The sequence below is a fragment of the Gopherus flavomarginatus genome, chromosome 4 (genome assembly GCF_025201925.1).
Source record: "Gopherus flavomarginatus isolate rGopFla2 chromosome 4, rGopFla2.mat.asm, whole genome shotgun sequence".
NCBI lineage: Eukaryota > Metazoa > Chordata > Testudines > Testudinidae > Gopherus > Gopherus flavomarginatus.
Window position 1 is genome coordinate 30,788,012 of NC_066620.1, and position 25,786 is coordinate 30,813,797.

Genomic DNA, 25,786 nt, shown 5'->3' on the forward strand with positions numbered 1-25,786 from the left:
GACAAGGTGCAGCTTCGCCCCCACCCCGCCTTTCTCCCCAAGGTGGTATCAGCTTTTCATGTGAACTAGAACATTTTCCTCCCAGTCTCTTATCTGAAGCCGCACACTATGTGGCAGGATCAGTGTATGCACTCCCTTGACATTCGTAGGGCTCTCGCCTTCTATATTGAGCATATGAAGCCATTCAGGAAAACAACCTAACTTTTCGTTATAGTGGCCGACCGGATGAAAGGCCTACCAGTCTCCTCGCAACACATCTCCTCATGGATCACGGCCTGTATCTGTGCTTGCTACGACTTGGCTGGTGTCCAGACCCCACGCCTCACTGCCCACTCTACGAATAGTACCGGGTTTACAATGGCTCCAGTGGTGCTAGGGCGCCAGGCCCACACTTGGAAAGGGCCAGGAAGGGGCCTACAAAGGGTTAATCCAACCTGGGCCACAGCCCAGCAATGTGAAGAGTCAGCAACTTCCCAGCAGCCTGGGGAGCACAGTGCGCAGGTGCAGCAGCGACTGGCTGTTGCAGGGTGTGCTTGGAGTTGTAGTTTGCATGCCGCTGTGTTCCGCAGGGGCCCTAGGACCTGCGCTGCCAGCTGCACTACTAGTCCCAGAATGCCCTCGCCGTGCTACCAGCCACCCCAGCTGAAGTTGTCTGAGTGGACCAAAAAGAAATCCCAAGCCAGGAAATGGTATGGTGCAGGGCGAGGGTTCCTGGTGCTAATCCCACTGTGCTCCCCCTCCCTTCAAGTCTCCCCCATTCTCCTGGGGCAGTGAGGAGCTGGGGGCAGCCCCCCAGCGAATGTGATGCCTCGGGGCTCCTAGGCATTGTCTTGACCCTGCACTTCAGGGTGGGAGGTGGTTTCTGGGGTGCCTGGGAGCAGGGGGGGGCAGTGACAGCGGGACTTGTCAATGCTGGCTGCCGCACCCTCTGCTAGTGGCAATGCCTAGAAACTGCCTCCCTGCACTCTGGGGAGGGGAGGGGGCGCAGCCCGGTTTTGGGGGAAAGGGGCAGTTGTGGGGCAAGTCCGGGTGTGATGGGGGAGCTGGCGGTGACTCCATGTGGGGGGGTATAGGAGAAGCAGGATGTTAAGGTGGGGGTTGGTGGGGCAGAGGGAGGGGAGAGTCTGGGTTGAAGGTGGGGGTTGGCTGGCTGTGTGTGTGTGTGTGTGTGTGTAGAAGGGGGGTAGTAGAAGAGAGGGAAGTGGCAGCCCTGGGGTGAAAGTGTGTAGGGAGTGGGCAGTAGCAGGGAGATTGAGGAGAGCCTTTGTTAGGGGGTTCGCTGTGTGGGATGGGGGCAGTAGGAGGGATGCGGGGAGAGCCCAGTGTGAAGATTGGGGTAGGAACTTGAGGCTGGATTGTGGTAGCCTTTGTGGTAAAGTGGTATGTGTTTCAGTGGCCCTTTCACCCTGCAAAAGATGGGCACCAGCAATTTTCCTCCCCACACCCTGCCCCAAAGTTTTGTAAACATTATTGTACCAAAGTAGAAAATGCAGCTTTCAAAAAATGTATTTAGGAAACCTAACTTTTTTGGTGGAGGAGGTTGTGGTGGGGAGATGCAGATGCGACACCACTAACTGCTGCATCCGGGTTTAATATGGCTCATAAGTGTGCTAATTAAGCACTTGTGTTCAGGGCCCTAAACAGGCCCTGAGTGTTTAAAGAAAAAAAGACAAAACTAACAAACAACTCCCCTCCCACACAAACCAAATTCAATGGTGTCTGAGTACATTGATGTTAGCCCAGATTGTTCTCTCTGGGTTGAGTGGAGGTCTCAGTTTGGCTTCAAAGATCTTATTTTGTTTTTGAATAAATGTTTTCATTCTCATACCGGCAATACCACATTTACTATGGCATCAGTGGTGCTGTCACGCTAGGACTATATCTGGAAGGGGCTCATCACAACCACTTGGGGGCCCACCAATATGTTTGGCGCCAGGCCCACAAAAAGTTAATTCGGCCCTGTCCATGAGGGCTCAAGCCTCATCGGCCCAGGTTCCAATACAGGAAATCTGTAGAGCTGCCATTTGGTCATCGGTACATACCTTTCCTGCTCACTACGCGTTAGTTCAGCAGTCTAGAGACGATGCTGCATTTAAGTCAGCGGTTCTGCACTCAGCGATGTCTCACTCCGACCCCACCACCTAGGTAAGGCTTGAGAGTCACCTAATTGGAATCGATATGAGCAAGCACTCGAAGAAGAAAAGACGGTTACTCACCTTTGCAACTGTTGTTCTTCAAGATGTGTTGCTCATATCCATTCCAAACCTACCCTCCTTCCCCTCTGTCGGAGTAGCTGGCAAGAAGGAACCGAGGGGGCACTGGGTTGGCTGGGGTATATATCCAGCGCCATTAAGGCACCACTCCAGGAGGCTCCACAGCTGACCCACCAGGTGTTGCAAGGGTAAACATTCTCCGATTGTGCACGCGGCATGTGCCCACCTAATTGGAATGGATATGAGCAACACGTCTCGAACAACAGTTACAATGGTGAGTAACCATCTTTTGTGCATTCAAACCCTTTGTGCGTATGCATTATGAGTGTATGTGACCATGTAATTAAAGGCTACTTTTTCTAGAGGACTCCTGCCTTATTCAGGGCACAGGATGGACAGTACTCCCTGAATGAGTAGTTGTACAATATTTTGTACAATACAGGTCACATTTTCAAGCTTTTCTCCACATCCATGAGTGATAAAAACATGGACGTTTTGTTTTGCTTTTCAAGTGAAAAGTGAAATTCTCATGTATTATGTAAAAAACCCACTTTTTAAGTAAAGCACTAAATTTTGTGAGATTCGTACTAAGATTGCAAGAGAGAGCAAACCTGACTCCTGGGCTTTTGTTATGCTAGACTTTTTTTCAATACATATGTTTTATAGATTGAATGACTATGCAGACTATATAAATACCCGTTTCTACTGTTAAGATGTGGGAACTACTGAGTTGCATATATGACTTTTAGTTGTTCTGTCTCAGTGCTTTTGAGGTCCTGATCCAAAACCCATTGAAGTCAATAGCAGCCTTTCCAGTGACTTAACTGGCATTAGATCAAGCCCTCATTCAATTGTAGTCAGTTTCTACCTACCACTGCAGAATTTGGCCCACTGTGGTATAAACTGAGGACAGGAATGATTTTGTTGCGGTTGGTCCTGCTTCGAGCAGGGGGTTGGACTAGATGACCTCCTGAGGTCTCTTCTAACCCTCATCTTCTATGATTCTGTGACTTATCTACACTTACAGTGCTGCAGCTGCACCACTGTAGGACTTCAGCAAAGATGCTGCTATGCTGACAGGAGACCTTCCCCTATCGGCGTAGTTAATCCACCTCCCTGAAAGGCAGTAGCTCTGTTTACACTGAGGAGTAGGTCAGTAATAACTGCGTCACTCAGGGGTATGGATTTTTCACCTCCCTGAGCAATGTAGTTATATTGACATAAGTTGGTAGTGTAGACCATTGGTTCTCAACAAGAGGCCCATGTACCTCTAGGGGTACGTAGAAGTCTTCCAGGGGATACATTAATTCCTCTAGATATTTGCGTAGTTTTACAACAGGCTATATAAAAAGCAATAGCGAAATCAGTACAAACTAAAATTTCATACAGATGACTTGTTTATACTGCTCTATATACTATACACTGAAATGGAAGTATTTGTATTCTAATTGATTTATTTTATAATTATATGGTAAAGATGAGAAAGTAAGCAATTTTTCAGTAATAGTGAACTGTTAAACTTTTTTGTATTTTTACGTCTGATTTTGTAAGCAAGTAGTTTTTAAGTGAGGTGAAACTTGTGGGTACACAAGACAAATCAGACTCCTGAAAGGGGTACAATAGTCTGGAAAGCTTGAGAGGCACAGATGTAGACCAAACCTAAGGCCACGTCTACAGTATAGACCTATATTGATATATATCCACACCCCTGAGTGACCCAGTTATACTGGTCTCTAATCCTCTGTGTAGAGAGAACTATATCGATGGGAGAAGCTACTGCCTCTCAGCGCACGTCCAGACTAACCCGCGGCATCGGCAGGTTAAAATCGATTGCTCGGGGATCGATATCGCGTCTAGTCTGGACGCGATGTATCAATCCCCGAGCGCGCTTACATTGATTCCGGAACTCCATCAACCCGAACGGAGTTCCGGAATCGACACGGAGAGCCGCGGACATCGATGCCGCGCCGTCCAGACGGGTGAGTACCTCGATTTTAGAAATTCGACTTCAGCTACGTTATTCCCGTAGCTGAAGTTGCGTATCTAAAATCGATTTTAATACCTAGTCTGGACGTGGCCTCAGGGAGGTGGGTTAACTACGCTGATGGGAGAAGCTTTCATGTTGGCATAGTAGCATTTTTACTAACGCATTACAGCAGTGCAGCTGCGGCACTGTAGCTCTGTATGTGAAGACAAGCTCTAAGGTATTTGTTCCTGAAAGTCGTCAGTGTTTTTTGATGCAATGGATGCTTTGGTATCAAGGAATTGCCTATACATAGATACATATCTGTTGTTGCTAGATGGTATTTGCTAATGGAAAACTTGTCTTGTCAGAAAATGTTCAGTTACACCTCTACCCCGATATAACGTGGTCCTTGGGAGACCAAAAAATCTCACCGAGTTATAGGTGAGACCGCGTTATATCAAACTTGCTTTGCCCCCACCTTGTTCCCTCACGGCCCCCTCCAGAGACCCCCATCCCTAATCAAGCTCAGGACCCCACCCCTTACCCAGCCCCCGTCCCCTGACTGCTCTGACCCCTATTCATACACACCCTGCCTTCTGACAGGCACTCACCGGCGGGAAGCGGAGCAGTCTGGCCCCAGTCCGCTCAGCTCCGCTCCGCTTCCCGCCATTGGTGAGTGCGGGGAGGCTGGGGAAAGGATGGCAGCCCACACTCATCTGTGGAGGGAAGCGGAGTGACGTGGCGCTAGCCAGCTCCGTTTTCCTTGCCCCGGCCCCAGCTGGGGAAAGGTCCTGCACTCACCTGCGGCAGGAAGTGGAGCGCCACGGCTGGGAACTGGTGAAGTGGAGCTCGCTAGGACTGGGCTGCTCCGCTTCCCGCCGCCGGTGCGTGCGGGGAGGTTGGGGAAAGGATGCCGCCTATACTCACCTGCAGCAGGAAGCGGAGTGGAGAGGACTGGGGCTGGGTTGCTCCGCTGCTGGTGAGTGTGGGGAGGATCCCTTCCGCCAAGCCCCCTCCCCCTCGCCACTCGGCTGGGCTCGGGGCGAGGGAAGCAGAGTGGGCTGCTCCCGCCCTCCCGCTAATCCCCGGGCCACCCTGGGACTGCGGACCCCCCAAAAGTGCCCTCTTGCCCCCCAGACCCTGGAGGGGAGAGCCCCTGACCCACCCCCGAGACCCTCTGCCCCTTATCGAACCCCTCGGCCCCGGCCTGGCCGGGCACCCTTAACACGCTGCTCAGAGCAGCGTGTCAGAGCTTTACCGCATTGTATATGAACCCATGTTATATTGGGTTGTGTTATATCGAGGTAGAGGTGTAGTTGAAATTGAAATGGTCGTCGGAGCGTTTTGTTTTTAACAAAACTTTATTTATTTAGAAAAAAACTGAAACAAAGCATTTTGATTTTATTTCAAAATGACTTACATTAACAAAACTTAAAAAAAAATATTAAAATATAGTAAACCCTAATTTTAAAATAATATAAAATATGAAAAAACAAATCAAAACCATGAGATTTTAACTAAATGAAACATTTCGGTTTACCTGACCAGATTATTTTTGGAAATTATATTTTGTAAGAGTTTTTTTTTTTCCTTGAATTTTTGGCATCGTTACTTTTTATTCTGAATCAGAATTATTTTTTTTCCAAATATCAGAATTTCTCTTGGATCAGAAATTCTGATTTTTTTGAACAGTTCTAATATCGATTTTTTTTTAAATGGGAAATTTGCTTTGAGTATTAGAGACCATATTTAAAAACCATGTCTGGAAAAATGGATTTCATATTATTGAACAAGTATTTGAAATGGGGTTCATTTCAGGAAAATGTATATATGACCAGATTTTCATAAGTGCTTAGCACTCATAATTGGAGCTCGACTTTTAAAAAAAGAGCTCTACTCCCATTTAAACACCTAAATAAGGTGACAAGTTTTTCATTTTAGTATCCAACAGATTTCATAGAGAAGAATGGAAGCTGTTGGGTGTTGAGTTCTTGTGAAAAATCAGACCTCTTGTCAAGCTCTCATTGAACCTTCTTATTCCTGTCAGATGGAACCTACTGTACTGATGGAATCTGACATACGGACAGAAAAGGATATCTGCAGTGACATTGAAGGGATCATTCAGCTAGATGGAATTGATGATGTTTTTCCTAAGGAGGAAATAGAAAGTACAAGAGATATAGAAGAAAATGAATTTATTGGTATTATTGATGCAGAGGATCTGAAAGTGTTGGAGGAGGAGGAAGATGAAGAAGGTGACAGTATTTCAAATGCTGAATCCAGCGGTAGCAGTGATACTGAAGAGCCCCAAATAGACATAATTGAGGAGGTAATTATTCTGACTTGCTTTAGAATGTTTAAACTAATGTGCCTATCTGCATATCTGGTTGCTTAGATCCAGAATATCCACTAGTAGATTGAGGCAGAATACATGGTTAAGATGTGTTTTCAGAGCAGAATGTAATAGCTATGGGGTGGTTTGAGAGCTTTTTGAGCAGACCATAAAAAATAGGAGGAGTTGCTGTGATATCTGTTGCTTATTGGATGAATTAACAAGCTTTTAATTACAAAACTTGAGGCTAGGAGTGAAATTCTGGCTTCATTGAAATCAAAGGGACTATTGCTATTCATTTAAGGAGGGTCAGGATTTCATCCTGAGCCTCTATCCTGGGAAGCAGTGACTCTGGGAAACATTTTGGGGTCATGGTGGATAATCATCTGAACATAAATTCCCAGTGCAGCGCTGTGGCCAAAAGGGCTAATGTGGTCCTTGGATATATAAATGGGAGAATATAGAGTTTTGGCACTAGTACGGCTGCTATGCTACTCTGATATCCATAATTAAAGTAGTATATTGATAAATTGGAGGGGTTTCAGCTAAGAGCCTCGAATTATTGAAGAATTGGAAAACATATCTTTATAGTAATAGATTCCTGGAGCTCAATCTGTTTAGCTTAACCAAAAAAAGTTTTAGGGATGACTTGATCAGTCTGTAAGTACTTACGTGGGAAACAAAATTTGATAATAGCCTTTTGGTTTGGTAGATGAGTCTATAACAAGATCCAGTGGCTGGAGATTAAATCTAGACAAATTCAGACTGGAAATAACAGTGAGGGTAATTAATCAGTGGAATAATTTAACAAGGGCTGTGGTGGATTTTCCATCACAAAATCTTTAAATCAAGACTGGATGTTTAAAAAAAAACAAAAAGCTCAAATTCAAATAGGAATTAATTCAGCACCATTCTATGGCCTGCGTTACATAGGACATTGCACTCAATCAGGGGTTCTCAAACTTGGTGTCGGGACCCCTGAGGGGGTTATGAGGTTATTACATGGGGTGTCACAATCTGTCAGCCTCCACCCCAAACCCAGCGTTTATAATGGTGTTAAATATATTAAGAAGTGTTTTTAATTTATAATAGGGGTTGCACTCAGAGGCTTGCTGTGTGAAAGGGGTCACCAGTACAAAAGTTTGAGAACCACTGCACTAAATGATCACAATGGTCCCTTCTGGCCTTAGAATCTATGAATCCTAGGTTTCCATTGCTTCTAAAACACTAAACAAGATTGGAAGGGGAATCAGGCAGTGCATACTATAGGTTGTCTGTTTCCCAGGAGACCAAGCACAGCTGAGGAACACTTAGTCACAGAACAATTACATGTATTATATGATTTTTCTGCTTGAATCACCTTTCAGAGAGTCTTGCCTCGTGACTTATGGAAGTTGGTTTAGCATTCCAATTTCTGGGAGAGAAAGTGGAGTTAACTTTGTCAGCCTTGAGTGCTACTTGTAATTATAAATCTTAGTCATTTTTTTGGAGAGGGGAATATTATCAGTGTGAAAAAATGTCTTGTTACATCAAGTATATTAGACTTTTTTAAAAGACAGTAAATAATGGTGTTTAAATGTGACCTTTATTCTCCAGGATCCTTTAAATTCCAGTGATGATGTCAGTGAGCAGGACACACCAGACTTGTTTGACACAGATAACGTTATAGTTTGTCAGTATGACAAGGTACAGTGTATAATCCTGTTCCTTTAAACAGTAATTTTAGCCCATTCATTTCTGGTAAGAGTTATTTTTGGGGATGCGTGTGTGTGGAGAATGTCTGTCTGTCAGTTGTGTCATCAGTATTTTAAATAATTTAATCATCTGTTGTTTGAAATGCACATAAAAAAACAAAAGAATGTAAACTTATTTGCACTATTGTTTGAAAATTCATCTACAGTTTTCCTGTAAAAGGAGAAACTTCTTACGTGTGTGTGTGTGTGTGTGTGTTGCTTTCCTGCTCTCTGTTCCTATTTTGTTTCCTGGTTCCTGCTGCCTGAATTCAGTGCTGCTGTTCCTATTTAAGGGTGCGGGTGTGCGCATGTGTAGTTCTGAGGGTGTGCAGCTATTCAGGGAAGGCTGCTACAGACCTGCTGTTTGAACTGTTATGGTTTTTGTTCAGATTGTTGCTGACCTAGCTCATTCTTGGTTATTACAATTTTCATTGACAATTTACCAGTATATTCTGCTTTGTGGTGTGGTGGTGGTTTTGCGTTTGTTTTTTGTGGTTTGGGATTGCTGTTCTGCAGTGCATCAGGGTGTAATGTGTCCCAGTCCTGCAGGCACATACACATCCTTAAATTTAGTGAGATGAATAATTGCAGTGGATTCAATAAAACTACTCATGAGTAAAGTTAAGTATGGACTGAGTGAGCAATAAGAAGGGAAGAGTATGCATCCTTATCTGGTAGTAAAATATTCCTAAAAGGATTTTAAAAATATTTACCACAAATTCATCTTTTCAAATAAGCAAAGTTCTTAATGAAGACAAATAGCCTGTCCTGTGTTACTGTTCACAATAAAGTTCTTTCTGAGCTAGTTTAGAATCAAACAAACCCTTTGGAATTCAGGTGGCTGCTTTTTTGCTTTTGTGTATCTGGAACTCAAACTGGAAAACCAAACTTAGTTAGAATTACATCTTATCTTGAAATAATGGAAAGTTTCAGCTTCAGCAAATTTTATTTTTGTCAAATATGTGGCTTTTGGAAATAGGGGCCTACATTTTCCAAAGTGATTACTAATTTTAGGTGCCAAACTTGAAATGCCTTAAAGGAATCTGAGATTTAGAAAGCGATGAGCACTTGATCTCAGAAAATCAGGCCATTTAAGGTGTGTCAAATTTGGCACCAAAATCGCTAGTCACTTTTGAAAAATTTAGAGGGTCAGTTGTATAGAAAGCTCATCTGAATCGGAACTACATTATTTGTATTGTTATACTGTATTTCTCCCTACGATACTTAATACTATAAGTGCTAGAATTTTAAAATGTTCCTCTCTCAAATTAAAATTTTATATGGATGAATGGAAAATTTGGTCTGAAATATATTTATATCAATGTGCAGCTTGAAACCAGAGCTGCCGTGAAGGGATTTCATAACAGATGTGATTAGAATTTGAGAGCTATGGATTGGCCGGAAAGTCTGTCTTTCTTGCCCCCCACCTTTTTTTTTTTTTCTTTTTGCTATGAAATAATATGTTGGCTCGCTGGTATATTGGTTACTTTTCCCAGACAGACCAGTTTTACTGAAAAAATTTCTAATGGAGGGAGGAGTGATTGAAACCATGGTCTCTGGCCAAAAGGCAGAATATAATTATCTTGTAATTCTGTTCCTAATTATCTTTAGGGCTATTAAACATAGTGGGAGGATAGAAGTGGGTTGACTGTCATTCTAACATGTTTTAGCTCTTTGAAAAAAAAATTCTTCTATCACAAATATCATAACCAGAAAATCAGGAGGCATTCTTTGTTTGCTAGTCTTGAAAACCAAATCAAGTTGAGAATCTGAGGAATCTGTAAAACCATTTAATTCCATGCCTTTCAAGATGAACTACAAAGATTTTTTGTTTCAGAGTAGCAGCCGTGTTAGTCTGTAGCCGCAAAAAGAACAGGAGTACTTGTGGCACCTTAGAGACTAACAAATTTATTTGAGCATAAGCTTTTGTGGGCTACAGGATGTGTCTGATGAAGTGGGCTGTAGCCCACGAAAGCTTATGCTCAAAGATTTTTGTATTGCACAGAACTTTTTTTATAGGTCTACAGTATGAAACCATATTTTTACACCTATTTGAATACATTCATACCTGTTTTGTGTGGAACATTGTGCTTTTTAGCCATATTTTTGGTTGCTGTATATTATTTTGGCTTTCTCCTACTATCCTACCATGTCCAGAACTGCATGCAAAATACAAAAATGCAATATACAGACATGGGTAGCTGCGCCCACAAGTCATGCAATCAAGGTGTTGATATTTGAGAGTGTATCTCTCAATCTTTTCTCTGGCATGTCAAGACTTTCACAGTACTCCATATCTGAGCTTTGTTCAGAGAAGCAGTTTTTTATGTATTTAGTGCTAACAAAGGTTAACTTCAGTCCTTCAGCCCCCCACCAGCTTTGTTTAATTTTTAGAAATCAGTCAGTTTCTGAAGATGTCCTAGTAACACACTTTTGGGGGCACTGATTTTCATTTTTTTTAATCAGATTCATCGAAGTAAGAACAAATGGAAGTTCTATTTGAAAGATGGAGTAATGTGCTTCGGGGGTAAAGATTATGTGTTCGCAAAAGCCATTGGAGATGCGGAGTGGTAAATCCTCACTGGATAAGTGAAGTATAATTTTTTTTATTACAAAATGTTATATAACCTTCAGTGAAGAGCTTCTGAACTTGCTATGTTTTGCAATTTAAAAAATGAAAATGAAACTGCATTTGTTAAATAAAATATATGAAATTGAAAATTAGTTTTGTTTCTAATAAATGAAAATTAAGACTGTTTTATGTTCACTGTTCTTCTGTTTGTTTTCTGATTTATATTGTTACCTTTTTACTAAAAGAAGTATAATCAGAATGAATAGCTTTAATTAACAACTAGTGTGTTGGATCTGTAAACGGAATAACAAGTAGCTACATTTATGTAACTTCAACTCCTTTTTTCTTGATAAGTTAAAATGCAATGATTTTTACAGTGTTAGGCAACATAATTCTTAGTGATTTATGTTAAAAGAAATAAGATTGTGAAATTCACAGATATTACAGTGAAGTTTATTTTGTTAAAAGATGCTGATGTGTTTTAGCTATACCTTTCTCCCCCGCTCCCCCCTTGCATATGATCCTTCTGGTGAAGTGTGTATCGTCTGCCTTTAGTCTGAAGCTATCAGTGCAACTCAGAATATATGGATAGAGGATCCTTGAGTTAACAAGACTTCAGCATTGTTTTCAGTTGTTGCATTTTCTTCAAATATGATATGTACTGAGGAGCAATAAATAGTCTCATTTAAAAAAAAGTACCTTATTGTCATAGTGTGTACTAAGCCATTTAACTTTGCTTCTGTACACACTCATTACATTCTGAATACACTAATAAACTGTGAGTGATATAAACTGACTGTGCCTAATAAAAAAGATACAATATCATCTCATTCAGATTTCTAGTCATGAATTGTTCTTTTGATGCTTCTTAAAAGTAAATAATGCTTTAATAGGAAACATATGCATGCCAAAAGGGAGTGGGGAGCTGGATGCACCAGCTCGGGAAGCTGAAATCATAGACTTAACAAGGACCCAGTTGCATTGCTCAAAGCTTTTTCTTTATTCACCTAGAAACAATTATTGAAAACCAATTTGCCACCCCTCAGGGTCTTGTGTAGCCCTCCGCAGCTGAGGTGTATTCACAGTCAGATCAGTTCTCCTGCATGGCAGTTGTGAAGAGCGCCTTCCCTGACCCTGGGTTTCACCTGTCTGCTACTCTTGTAAGATGCCTGATATGTGACATCTGCAAAGCACGTGACTAGTAGCAGACTTGTGACCAATAACTACATCTCCCAGTGTTAAAGGACCATAACAGGCTGCCTGGGGCATATGTATGTGTGTCAAAGCCCAGTATTCTGTTACACCACCCCACTGCACATTTGCCTCCTTGCTTGAGTTTATTGTATTTTCTGGAACTTGGTGCTGGAACTGCTAAATCTTGTTGATCTGGATGATTTCCTTATTCATGTGGATGATTCTTCTAAGCTGACTCAAGATCTCCTGATTACCATGGTACTATCTCATGCAGCTTTGGACACAGCACTCGCATGGCTAGCCATACCCTTTGTCTTACTTTTGAGAGGAGATGGGTGAAGACTACACCATCCTTGGAGGCAGTGCTTCCTACTGTCTGCCCCCATCTGTTTCTTACTCCTTCTGCCTTCTCCAGGTGAGTTGTCAGCAGTAGTGAGCAGGATCTGTTTAAAACAGAATGGTACTTCTGATAGCAAAAAGAGTGCACAACAGCCTAGTGAAAGGCCCCTCTGTTTCTCTCCCATTTCTGCTGCCTCCTCATCCTGCTCTGAGCTTCTTAATGCTGACAGGAAATACCAGGGAGCATGGCAGGATCTCCACCCCTTTGGGAGAGATGCAGATATCTCACTGGGGTGGGGTGTGCAGTGGTAGTGGGAGGAGGGGGAAGGTTGAAGGGTTGGAAGGAGAGATATGAGAGGAAAACTCCTAGCTAGAGAATGGAGCGAGCAAAACCTCAAACTCAAGAGATTTGAAGTCAGCTGAACTATTCTGGCTGCTGATGCATTTAATTTGTACTATGTTCCCTCAGGGGAGGTGGAAGATCATCACTTGGGGAATCTGCTTCTTCTGGTGGTCTGACAGGCCAACTCTTAGGCTTCACAGAATGTCCCACCTGTTTAATCTAAGCTTTATCCAGTGTAGGGAGGCTAGTGTCTTTTGCTGGCAAGTTTTAACTTCTCTGAGACATGAATTTTGTTGCATATTCCTAATTTGTGGTTATGGGAATTATGTTCTGTGATGAGATCAGACCAGATGGCTACAGGAAAGTAATCCTGCTAAAGGACCTCCTGCAGCCTAAGGGGAGGATTCACAAGGTCTGTGATCTCAGTTAATTACGGGGAACAACTAAAGATATAATGGACAGGAGTGATGTCACAGGGCTAAATGAAGGGAACCATATGGGGACACCGAGTAGAGAACCCTGAACAGTGCCCACTGTTCCTCGAAGGTGTCAAGGTAGTCAGCGGACACTGCCCAGAGGAACTCTCCCCAGATGCGTGAGCAGACAAGAGGATTGGAAATAAGCTCTGCAGTTGCAGGAAACCCTGGCAGCCAACTCCTCTCTCTCGTCTTGCAGATGGCCATTTTGGCCAATGCAAGAAGGAGGTTGAATCATAGAATATTAGGGTTGGAAAGGACCTCAGGAGATCATCTAGTCCAACCCCCTTGACAAGGAGGTCCTGTGACTTTGTGGGCCTACAGATAGGGAATGCATAGATAAGGAGATGAGGGGAAAAATGCAGCCAAAAACGTAACAGGATATCTAAGAGGAATCAGAATAGGGGCTGCAACCTGGTGCACTCCAGATATACGTGCACCAGGGTCTCCCTCATGCCACAGAAGGGCTTGGTGGCCTTTAGCGAGGTGTCGGCTGTGGCCGGGCAGGTGGAAGAGTGCAGGGGCTCCGCGGAAGTGAGAGTGGGAGCAGCAGTCATGGGAAGGGGGGGATGACAGTATAAAGTTGCCTAGACTGAGGCCCGCTGGCAGAGCGTAGTCCTCCCCGAGTGACTAACGCCCTGGGTCTGACCCCAATCTCCTTGAATATGGAGAAGTCACCCACCACCCCAGGGACTTCCCTGCTGGCACCCAAAGCGACACTTCCCTCGGAGGTTGCAGGGGCCAGAGGTGGCAAGGGGGCTGGAGGTGCTCCATCAGAGCCCCCTCAAAGGGGGAGGGACTCCAGAAGAGGGGCAGTGCTGCCTCTCCTTGCTGCCACGTCTTCCCTAGCTGGCTCTGGTGGATGGAACTCACTTGCAGGGCCAGCTCTAGCAATTTTGCCGCCCCAAGCACAGCGGCACACCGCGGTGGGCACTCTGCTGCTCGCCGGTCCCGCGGCTCCAGTGGTTCTCCCGCAGGCTTCCCTGCGGGGGGTCCGGTGGTCGCGCGGCTCCGGTGGACCTCCCGCAGGCGTGCCTGCAGATGCTCCACCAGAGCTGCGGAACCAGTGGACCCTCCACAGGCACACCTGCGGGAGCTCCACCGAAGCCGCCTGCCGCCTTCCCGGCAATGAGCAGAGCACCCCCTGCTTGGCGTGCTGTGGTCTGGAGCCGGCCCTGCTCACTTGGGTGCAAAGCAGAAGGCTTGGCATCTATGGCCTGCTTCCTGGTCTTATGAGGAGTCTCTGCATCCTCCACATCAGATGGGAGAAACTGAGCCCCAGCCTTCTGCTTGCCCCACTTCCCCTGTACAAGGACCCAGCCCTCCATGGTGTTATCTGCGGGCTGGCTAGTAAGGGTTGGGCTGAGGGGGCAAAAGTGATGGCGCGGAGACTCAGGGAGGTAGCGGTGGGGTGGCACAAGGGAGGGAAAATGCTTCTTGAGGCAGGCTCTGTCCTGTGCCTGGCAGTACCCCCACCTCACCCTTCTCCACATGGCCCACCAGACTGCATGCAGTGAAGGCAGCCCTGCCGCTCATCTCTGCATCCTGGGGGATGTGCCCCTCAGGGCCCGAGTGGAAGCAGTGGTGGACGGGGAGGAGGTGGACAGGGCCAGCTTTAGCCAATGCGGGCTGATTCGTGGGGCATGTACTCTCCTGGCAGCACTTCGAATTTCCGCGCTCCGGGGGTGGTAGCAGGGCCGCTGGATTGCGGGGCTCCAGCCACAGAAGTGGGGCAGCCACGCTTGGCACTTTCAGGCCGAGGGACCGAGGCCGTGGGGTTGTGGGACTCCGGCCAAAGCAGCTGGGATGCGGGGTTGCAGGGCTCCGGCGGGTGTAGCGGGGCCGCGGGATTTGCCGTGCTCTGGCCGGGGGAGCGGGACCATGGGTTGCGGGGCTCCAGCCGGGGGAGCGGGATCGCAGGACTTGCCGCACTCGGCCGGGGGAGTGTGAATCTTGGAAATTTGTCCCCCTCCAGCCACTTACTTGCCACTTGCCTCCTCACCCCCCCTCCAAGTATCAGGGGCAGCAGGTTTGTAGAAATTTTGGTGGTGCCCAGAATGCTCAGAGCCCACCCACCCCGAACTCTGCCTCCCACCTGCCTAAGGTTCTGTGAGGGAGTTTGGGTGGAGGAAGAAGGTCTGGGGTGCAGGCCTTCAGCTGGGGCGGGGGATTGGGGTGTAGGACAGTTGAGAGGTTGAGCTCTGGGATGGAGTTTGGGGTGCAGGCTCTGGGATGGAGTTTGGGTGTTGGGTGCAGGCTTCGGGCTGGGGCATGGGGTGGGGTGCAGGATGGGTGGAGGAGTGCAGGCTCTGGGAGGGAGTGCAGAGGGCTAGGTGCATGCTCTGGGAGGGAGTTTGGGGGCAGGAGAAGGTGTGTGGGTAGGGGGTGAGGAGTGCTGGCTCCGGGACAGTTTGGGTGCAGGAGGGAGTGTGGAGGAAGGAGATAGAGTTACAGGCTCTGGGACAGAGTTTAGGTGCTGGGTGGAGGGGTGCAGGCTCTGGAAGGGAGTGCGGAGGGCTGGGTGCAGCTTCTGGGTCAGAGTTTGGGGGCCGGAGAGGGGGTGTGGACTCTGGGAGGCGGTGGTGGGTGCTAGGGGGGAGGGGACTGCCATCACATGTGGCTTCCTTCCTCCCCTGCTGCCCCTCGCCATAGCCTCACTGGGGGTGGGGGATGGGGCTGCCCCTTGCCCAGTGGTAGCAGGCGGGGGGGGGGGGGAGAGATCACAGGGTCCAAACACTAATGAAAGCCCCAGGGGCTGCTCAGGTGAGTGAGGTCCACTGCAGATGATCCTGTTTCCCACTGGAAGCCCCCTTGGCATCTCCTCCAGATGAGTGCTGGGGGAGGGGAGGGCTGAGAAGCACTTGTGTTCCTCCCCCTCCTCCTTCTGACGTGCAGCAGCCGGCTGCCTCAGCCTCCTGCCGCATCTGTTGCCATAGGCCAGCTTTATGAGATGAGCGCCATATTAGATTTTTGAAGGGGCTTCACGGGCTGAAGTGACTGTGAAAGAAATTAAATATATGCAAATATATGCAAAATCATTAAGAAAACAACAGTACTCTACTGTGTCAGTGTTGCATTAAATTCTAAATCAGGTATAAAAGTTAATCGATGCAGGTACTGTGAAATCACACAAAATATTTGTCAATATATTAAAAATCATTTCACATCTTTTTCATTTTATTTCTAAAAACTCCTATTTGCATCATACAAATACTGTTTGGTTCTCTTTGTGCTGTAGTTAAAATTTAACCCTTATGAAATTGTTAATTTCCATTTTCTTTACTCCATTTATTGGAGATGTAATTAAGCATCTGGCTTGTATTTTTACTCTCAAGGCAGGGGTCCGTGCCTGCTCGGCTGCAGCACCAACTCTCCCCTAAGTTGGCTCCCCTTTTGGGGGGACACTGGCTCCCGGGGGCACTCACCCCTCTGCACAGCTCAGCTCAGCTGAGCTACCCCACCCGCATGAGCTGCTGCCGGCCAGCAGCCCCTCCCCCTGCCTGCTCAGTGTGCCTACTCAGCTGCAACCTGCCTGTTTGCTTCTTCCTGTATCTGCTCGGCTGCAGCAGCGACTCTCCCCTAAGTTGGCTTCCCTTCTGAGGGGACACTGGCTCCCAGAGGTACTCACACTTCTGCACAGTTCAGCTGTGCTGCCGCCCCACGTGAGCTGCTGCCGGCGACCGCCCCCCCCCCCCCTGCTCTGCGTACCTACTCAGCTGTTCGCTTCTCTCCTGTTGGTTGGAGGGCTGGACAAATGAAAGCCCTGGGCCGGAGTTTGGAGACTCCTGCCATAGGCAGCAGCAGCCGGGAGAGCTGCGCACAGCTTTTGTTCCGGCAGGGATGCTCTGGGGCTTGACTTACCCTCGTTATGGGACTGATCAGCAGAGTAAAGGAGAGGAGTGGAACTGGGATTGTGAGCAGGGTCAGACCCAGGGCCTTGATCTATTCAAATATGGAGGAGAAGTCACCCACCGCCCCAGGGACCTCCCTGCTGGCTCCTAAAGCGATGCTTGCCTCAGAGTTTGTAGGGGGCTCAGATGGAAAGGAGGCAGGAGGGGCTCCATCACTGGCCCCCTCAAGGAGGGACTCTGGAGGAGAGGCAGTGCTGCCCCCCATTGCTGCTATGTCTTCCCCAGCCAGCTCCAGTGGATGGAACCCACTTGGGGGCAAGACAAGAAAGTTCAGTGTCTATGGCTCCCTTCCTGGTCTTATGGGGGGGACGGGCCTCTGCATCCTCCATGTCAGAAAGGAGGAGCTGCGCCCAAGCCTTCTGCTTGCCCCACTTCCCCTATACAAGGACCCAGCCTTTCATGGTGTTATCTGTAGGCTGGCTAGCTGGGGTCAGGTCATGAGGGAAAGGCGATGGCACGTGGACTCAGGGAGGTAGCAGTGAGGTGGCACGAGAGAGGAAAGACTCTTCTTGCAGCAGGCCCTCTCCCATGCCCAGTGGTACCCCCACTGCACCCTCCTCCACAGGTGGGACCATCCTGCTCATCTGGATGCACTGTGGGAGGTGCCCCTAGGTCCCAAGTGGGAGCAGTGGTGGGCTGGGGAGAAAGGGGAGTAGCTGGAGCAGCAGCAGCGAGAGCCCAGGACCTACCAGCACCACCACCACCTGCAGTAGCCCCCTTCCTCTCTCCCTCCACTCCAGAGGGCTACAGGAAAGTGATTGAAGATAGAGACAGAAGCCTCAAATTAAGCAGGTCTCTTTTCCCTAGGTAAATTAACAGGGGCAGTTCCAGAACAATAAGGAATTTACTAGCTCCAGTTAAAGCCAGCAGCTTAATTAGGACACCTGGAGCCAATTAGGAATCTACTAAAACCAACTGAGGCTGACAGGCTAATCAGGGCACCTGGTTTAAAAAAAAGACCTCTGTTCAGTTGGTCTGGTGCGTGCAAGGCACTGGGAGCAAGAGGGCATGCTTCTGGAAGACTGAGTAGTACAAGTGTTATCAGGAGAAAGGTCCTGTGGTAAGGATAAAGAAGGTGCTGGAGGGAGACATGGGGAAGTAGCCCAGGGTGTTCTACCTGTCATGCAGCTGGTTCAGGAGATGTTGCAGACAGCTGCTATCCACAGGGCCCTGGACTGGAACCCAGGGAAGAGGGTGGGCCTGGGTTCTTCCCGAACTCCCCATTTGACACAGGAGGAGTTGACCTAGACTAAGAGTCGTATCGGAGGGGAAGGTCTAATTTGGAGAAGGGATCTGGTCTGTCCCCAACCCACTAGGTGGGACAACAGAGACTGTGGGGTTTGTTCTCTTCCCTTTTCCCATGCTGGCCAGTGATGAGGTTAGCTGAGTGAATGGCAGGTTTGAATTACTAGTGAAAGTGGCCAAATTGAGGGCTGCCGTGAATCTTTCAGGCAAGCAAATCCACCAGAAAGTGCAAGACCCACCAAAGCAGAGGAGGAACTTTGTCACAGTTCCCAAAGAAATTTTTAAAAATACACGTTTGGGGATGCTATGCAGGGGTGGGTTAAATCTCTTACCGTATGAATCCTCCTATATGCATGAACATATAGTCTTGTCAAGTTCAGTACAGTCAGATGGATGTACTGATCTGAGTAGTTCTGACCTTATTCTGCTGACATTTTCAATATGGGAGTTGTAATGGCATACATGAGCATATGTAATGGAAAGATGAGCACATTACTCTGTTCTGTAATGTGCTTACATCCATACACACACACACAGAGATTAGCACAAAATTGATAAAACTCTGAGTTCAGAAACAATAAGCAACAGAATTGGGAAAGCAAAACTATGGCTGAGAGAGCATTTGCCTTATAAGTCACTGTTTTCAGCCTCCAGTAATTTTAATGGGATAGATGTGCCATGACCTTTAAGATGATGTTTTGTGCATTACTGTGATCTCAAATATTATTTTTTTTTAAAGTTTACCTCTCAACCCAGTTAAATGTTTTTCAGATATTTATTCTCAGCTTCATAAATCTGCTTCTCATTAAAACTTCATATTTGCCATGAGCTGTCAGTCCTATAAAGAGGATATAGTCTGGATAAAAATGCATGAGAGATGTAAACCTTTCTGTGCCAAGATACAAACCTACTACTAACTGAAAAAGATTTGAAGACACCTCCTGTATGGATAGGTGTTTTAGGGTGGCATGCCCTTTTTAAGAGCAAGGAGGCCTGGGGCTAGCCCTGTCTGTTCAGTTAGCTCCATCTAGTCTTAATTTGCCACATTCCAGTTTGAGAGGGTGGAAATAAGGGGGGCCAGTGAGATGCTGGCAAGCCAGCTGGCAGCTCTTGCCCAGTCTGCAGACATAACATAAGAACTAACAAATTCATAGCTTAAGACTAGACCAGGTCACCTGTATGTTAGTTTTGTTAAAAACAGGAATCAGTCTTATGAGAATTTTTGTAATATTTAGACTCTGAAATGCTTGTAAATTGCAGCATGCATTAATCCCACTTGTAATGCCTGCATTCCATGCTATAAGAAAATATGTAAATTTTGCTTTATAATTTTGAAAATGTTTGCTCTGAGCATGTGAACTCAGGCACAGGAATTGCCCCTCCTCCACTGCCCATCCAGAAGGACTATCAAAACCAGATGGGCCATCAAGGAACATAATACAAAGGATTAGTTAATGGTGCTATTGCATCCATGTAGGAATACGTGTAGAAGGCCTTGTCCCATCGCTTTGAATGTTGAAAGAGGGAAATAAAAATAGCAGGGCTGTCGATTAATCACAGTTAACTCACACGATTAACTGAAAAAATTAATCATGATTAATCACTATTTTAATTGAACTGTTAAAGAATAGAATATTAATTATCAGAGGGTAGCCGTGTTAGTCTGGATCTGTAAAAGCAGCAAAGAATCCTGTGGCACCTTATAGACTAACAGATGTTTTGGAGCATGAGCTTTCGTGGGTGAATACCCACTTCCTCAGATGCAATACCCACGAAAGCTCATGCTCCAAAACGTCTGTTAGTCTATAAGGTGCCACAAGATTCTTTGCTGCTTTTACAGAATATTAATTGAAATTTATTAAATATTTTTGGATGTTTTTCTATATTTGCAAATATTGTTTTAATTACAACACAAAGTGTACAGTGCTCACTTTATATTTTTTGTTTCAAATATTTGCACAGTAAAAATGATAAACAAAAGAGAGACTATTTTTCAGTTCTCGTAATACAAGTACTGTAGTGCAATCTCTTTATTGTGAAAGTGCAATTTACAAATATAGATTTTTTTATTACATAATTGCACTCAAAACCAAAACAATGTAAAACTTTAGAGTATACAATTTCATTCAGTCCTACTTCTTTTTCAGTCAATCCCTAAGACAAATATGTTTGCTTACTTTTATGGGAGCTAATACTGCCTGCTTCTTATTTACAGTTGTCATAAACAGATAGCTAAGGGTTAATGTCTCTTTCACCTGAAGCACCTGACCAGAGGACCAATCAGGAAACCGGATTTTTTCAACTCTGGGTGGAGGGAAGTTTGTGTCTGAGTCTTTTGTCTGTCTGCCTGCTTTCTCTGAGCTTTGGAGAAGTAGTTTCTACTTTCTAGTCTTCTGTTTCTAAGTGTAAGGACAAAGAGATCAGATAGTAAGTTATATGGTTTCTTTTCTTTGGTATTTGCATGAATATAAGTGCTGGAGTGCTTTGATTTGTATTCTTTTTGAATAAGGCTGTTTATTCAATATTCTTTTAAGCAATCGACCCTGTATCTTGTCACCTTAATACAGAGAGACCATTTGTATGTATTTTTCCTTTCTTTTTATATAAAGCTTTCTTTTAAGACCTGTTGAAGTTTTCTTTACTGGGAAATTTCAGGGAAATTGAGTCTGTACTCACCAGGGAATTGGTGGGAGGAAGAAATCGGGGAGATCTGTGTGTTGAATTTGCTAGCCTGATTTTGCATTCCCTCTGGGGGAGTAGGAAAGTGCTTTTTGTTTCCAGGACTGGGAACGGAGAGGGGGAGTCACTCTGTTTGGATTCACAGAGCTTGTGTCTGTGTATCTCTCCAGGAGCACCTGGAGGGGGGGAAGGGAAAAAGGATTATTTCCCTTGGTTGTGAGACTCAAGGGATTTGGGTCTTGGGGTCCCCAGGGAAGGTTTTTCAGGGGGACCAGAGTGCCCCAAAACACTCTAATTTTTTGGATGGTGGCAGCAGGTACCAGGTCCAAGCTGGTAACTAAGCTTGGAGGTTTTCATGCTAACCCCCATATTTTGGACGCTAAGGTCCAAATCTGGGACTAAGGTTATGACATGGTGTAGCAGCGGTTGGGATATAGACAGAATCCAGAAGCCAGTAGGAATATTATATTTTCTTTTCTCTGCTAAGGGCTTTTTAGCAGAGAGAAACAGTTTGGTTTTAAAAGGGAACCAGAGAGAATTTTTTTTTTCTGCTCTCTCTGGCAGTTTGTGGCTTGCATGTTAAGCAAGAAGCCATTAAGGAGCTGTTACAGGTCTTTTGTCATGCAATAGCACTCTCATTGAGAGTCATTACTGCGGGAAGGAACCAGACACAGACAGCTTGTTTGCTCAAGGAGGGCGCCCCGTTAGCAGGCGTGGCAGCCCTTTTATTCATTCTGGTTACATTGTCAGCATAATTCACAGCCTTGTTTACTTGTTTCTTATAGGCGGAGGATTTTCCCTTTTCCCCTGCCTCCCACCTGCTGCAGGCATGCGGGACGTGCTATGCTTATCAGTCTACGTAGGCGTCATATGCTGTCTACTCAGGCATATTGTGCTATGCTTGCCCAATCTACAATCACGGGGGATAACGGGGGGTCGCAGGGATTAATTGTCTGGTGGTTTGCCAGCCAGGATTAATCCCTACATCTCCCCCTTTACTTTTAGAGGGAAAAGATAGGCTTTTGTTTGGTCCAAGGGCACCCTTGGGTGCACAATGAAATTAAGGAGGGAATACACTGAATGCCGCAGCAGGTGAGCACAAGGAATAAAAGGCAGAGTCCTCCATAGGTTATTAACTGATGTAACCAACCCCATCCCGGTAGCAGGCTAGACAGCCAGTCCCACCAGGAGGAGAATGGGTCTTTGTGAATTCGAATTTGAGCAGTAAGATTTTTAATTACAGCTATTTGATTATTAATAGCATGGGAGTGATCAGAAATATTAAAACAACACATATCATTAATTTTTTCACAGCCATAGTTATGTAGCAAAAGAAGATAATCAATAGCAGCTCTATTTTGCAAAATTCCATGGCGCAGCTCTGTTTGCTTCTCATTAAGCAAGGCCACTGCAATTGACGTGGCATTAAGAGCTTTAACCGCTGAGCAAGCTAACCAATTAAGATTTTTACTATTACTAATTATTAAGCCAGGTATGCCAACCAAGGAGGTGGCCAAGGCATTATACATAACATCACACAAGAATTAGCATTTAGGCAAGCAATAAAAGCAGTTAACAAATTCTCTGGGGTTTTCTCCTTTTCTTGCTGTTCCAGCAGACGCTCAGCTTGCTGTGGGGGGAACTTTGTTTGTACCCACGTCACTGGTGCATTGGGAGTACTGCGGCGCCGTTATTGAGACAGCGTAACTGTTGTTGTTAATAACTGATTGAAATCAGGAATGGGATTATTAAGACCCTGGTGCCACGCCATGCTGCGGGCCGCCTGTGGGGTCCTCTTTCCACGGACGGATGTAACGGGCTGGGACCCACACAGGCCCCTTAGGCATGTTAACGGCTGCGTACCCCCGCCCCCAGGTAATCAAGGGGACTGGGGCACTCCACGTGGTTCCAGGGAGTTGTCTATACATTACTTTAGGGGTGGGGAGTTCTTCCTTGCACCTAAAGTGTTTCTGTAAACGGGAGATATAATGGGCACCATCAAAAACAAGATTTAAATGATTGATTGTATAAAGAACATGTGCTAACCACACCTCCTTGTCGGGCAGCGTGGGCGGGATTCCCCCTTTTGTTTTTTGTTGGAGGAGAGCTGTTTTGAGGGTACGGTCCGCACGCTCAACGATAGCTTGGCCCTGTGAATTATAGGGGATGCCAAAGGTGTGCACAACGCCCCAACGGGAGCAGAAGGCAGCAATTTGTAAATACTGTAAGCGCATCAATTATGGGGGTTTGCTGGCAAAAATTACAAAATACAGTGGGAATGTGACAAATGGCATGTAGGCGAGGATCTTTCTGAATATGATAGGACAGGGAGCCCACAAAGCCTGCCAGGGCTAGTTGAAGGGCATCCGGGAAGGCAAGGGCTGATTCGGTCTTTGGGTAGCGCTTTTTTACCCGTGAGAAAAGAATCTTAACACATTTCATTAGTGCCTGGCAGTGTTTTGCAGATCTCATAGTTGCTTGGGCACTTTCAAGCCCCACCCCCCTTTCCTTGGTTATTAGCCAAGTTTTAGCTGTGAGCAGTGTCCTTGAATGGAGACAGTGTTTTATCTACAGTTTTCTAGCTACTTTTTTTTTGTTCAGTTAACTCATTCTGTTCTTTTTTGTCTTTTCCCTTTTTGGCTTCCTTTAACCTGCAAAGGAAACTTTCACTCTTCACCTATACACCTTTTTCCAACAATGAACACGTAAACATTGCCATTATACAGTACATTAGTCTTATTATTTAATATATGTCACACATACTCTTTTACTAAAATAACCTTATTACAGAACTTTGGAGCAATGAGCTAGAACAAGCACACCCACTTTGAGGAGTTCATTCAATTTAACCTCTAGTCCAATAGCCTTCCACCATTCCCAGCCCTCTGGCTAGAAATGTGAGGTAGCCAGAAAGATCCCATGTACAATATGGGGAGTGGGTTAACTTTTCATGTCTTTGCTTTCAAAGACCGTTGGCATGCAAATTACAACAACAATTTCTTTAATTAACAATTTGGACAATGAAGCTTTTTTTTCTTACTTAAGCAAATGCATTAGACTTTAGTGTATTACATTCTCCTGATTTATTCAAACACCTTGTATTTCAAAGTTGAATAAAACAAGTATTTGCATTTAACCTTTTTATTTAATTTTAACTAGACTATCCTATAAAAATATTAAACACAACAATTTTGGCCACGAGACAAACACCACAAGACAGGACATAGAACACAAAACATAATTCCTGTTGTGCCAGTAAATGCATGATACGTTGAATGCTGTTCAGCTGGCATCAGTTTTCTTTGATTATCTGAAAGACAAAAAAACAGAGGTCTACCCACCCCTTCTGGGCAGACAATTATTGCTTGAAATATACAAATACCCTTGTTGACTTCAGGCAAAAACAGAGGAATTACCCCATATTTTCATATATTTGTTTCATAAGCAGCCCAGGTTTTCAATTACATAACACTGTATACATTCTTCAGCTAATTTAACTAAATTGTTTATAGCCAAACCAAATAATAGCAATCCAATAATTTCTTTGCCTAAATTTATTTACAAACATTTCGCAGACACCAAGAACTTTTTTCTTTAGCATTTTTACAAAGTTCAACTGCTGTTTCCTCCAGCAACTACAGAGTTAACTTCTCACTCTCCCTTAAATCACTTGCTCGTCTCCCAACAGACACTTTTATCAACTTAAATCACCATGCCAAGTAAGTCCTGGGTATTTGAAATCCCCACGCTTATACTTACTGACTCCTTCCTTCCACTACACCCTTAAAGTTTTCCAACCTGCTTTCCAATCTCTCTCTCTGTTGCCTGCCTGCCTGGGCCCGATCCTGCTTTTCTTGCTGAACCGTCCCTTCCATGGGCACCAACTTGTTCCACTACCAGTTTAGCTAGGAGGGTGGGCTTCTTAACTAGCCCCCACCCCTCCTGGTCTTTTCCCTTAAACCTTCTTACTCACAAGACTACCCGAGTCCTCCTTCATGAGGCTTGCCACCTGGACAAAAATCCAAACCCCTTTAGAGAGTTTACCTAGAGTCCACCCATCCGTCTGCTGACACTTAAACAGAAAAAAGAAATTACACAGAGCGCAGAGGGAAGTACAGTCTAAGTCAGACTTTCCCACTTCTATACACTGTCCGCTACAGGGGACGGGACAGAAGGATCTCAATTCAACCTCAGGGCTTCCTCGCACTCATGGCTTCCACCCCAAGGAATTACGAACGAGAGGTTCAGTTCCGCCCACACTCCTAACGCCCAAATGTATACAGAGCAGAAAAACAACAGTAACCGGTTAAACAGAACAGAACCAAAACCAAATAGCGTTTTCTTATCCTATTAAGGCATACTTTTACTCATGCAATTCTCAACATATAGCACCAACAGTACCAAGCAAAGCAAACACAAAATAACAAGGGTAAAACAAATAGATGGTGTAAATTCTGCAGTGCTCCCCCCTTCTTAATTGCTCACCAAACTGTGACAAATTTCTGTTACCAATCTATCCCTCGTGTCAGGTGATCAGGCTGACACTACAGGATCGCTGGGGGAAGATAAAGAAAACACACCATATGACTGAATTTTAAAGCTTCATTAATAAAATCATAAAACAACAATGGAGAGTGTTGGGAACGCTCCCACATCACTCAGGAAAATATTAATGCCCCAAGCCCGAAGCTCCTTTTATACTTACACAGGTACGTCCAGACTGGCCACTTCTGTGTATAATGTTCAGAGGAGGGGGAGAGGTGGAAGGGAGATTATCCTGTAT

General features: G+C 45.4%; 1 protein-coding gene across 2 annotated transcripts in view; it reads left to right on the forward strand.

The window, feature by feature from the left end:
• GTF2A1L (general transcription factor IIA subunit 1 like) overlaps positions 1-11,612 on the forward strand; it is a 37,620-nt gene extending 26,008 nt beyond the window's left edge. Inside the window, exons 7-9 of one of the 2 annotated variants that reach the window (XM_050951869.1) lie at positions 6,227-6,508; positions 8,108-8,197; positions 10,711-11,612. In XM_050951869.1, coding sequence (XP_050807826.1) covers positions 6,227-6,508; positions 8,108-8,197; positions 10,711-10,818 — 480 coding nt within the window. In that variant the 3' untranslated portion in view covers positions 10,819-11,612. The remainder of the gene's footprint in view (positions 1-6,226; positions 6,509-8,107; positions 8,198-10,710) is intronic. The other variant, XM_050951871.1, reaches the window with a different exon arrangement.
• The last annotated feature ends 14,174 nt before the right edge of the window (positions 11,613-25,786 follow it).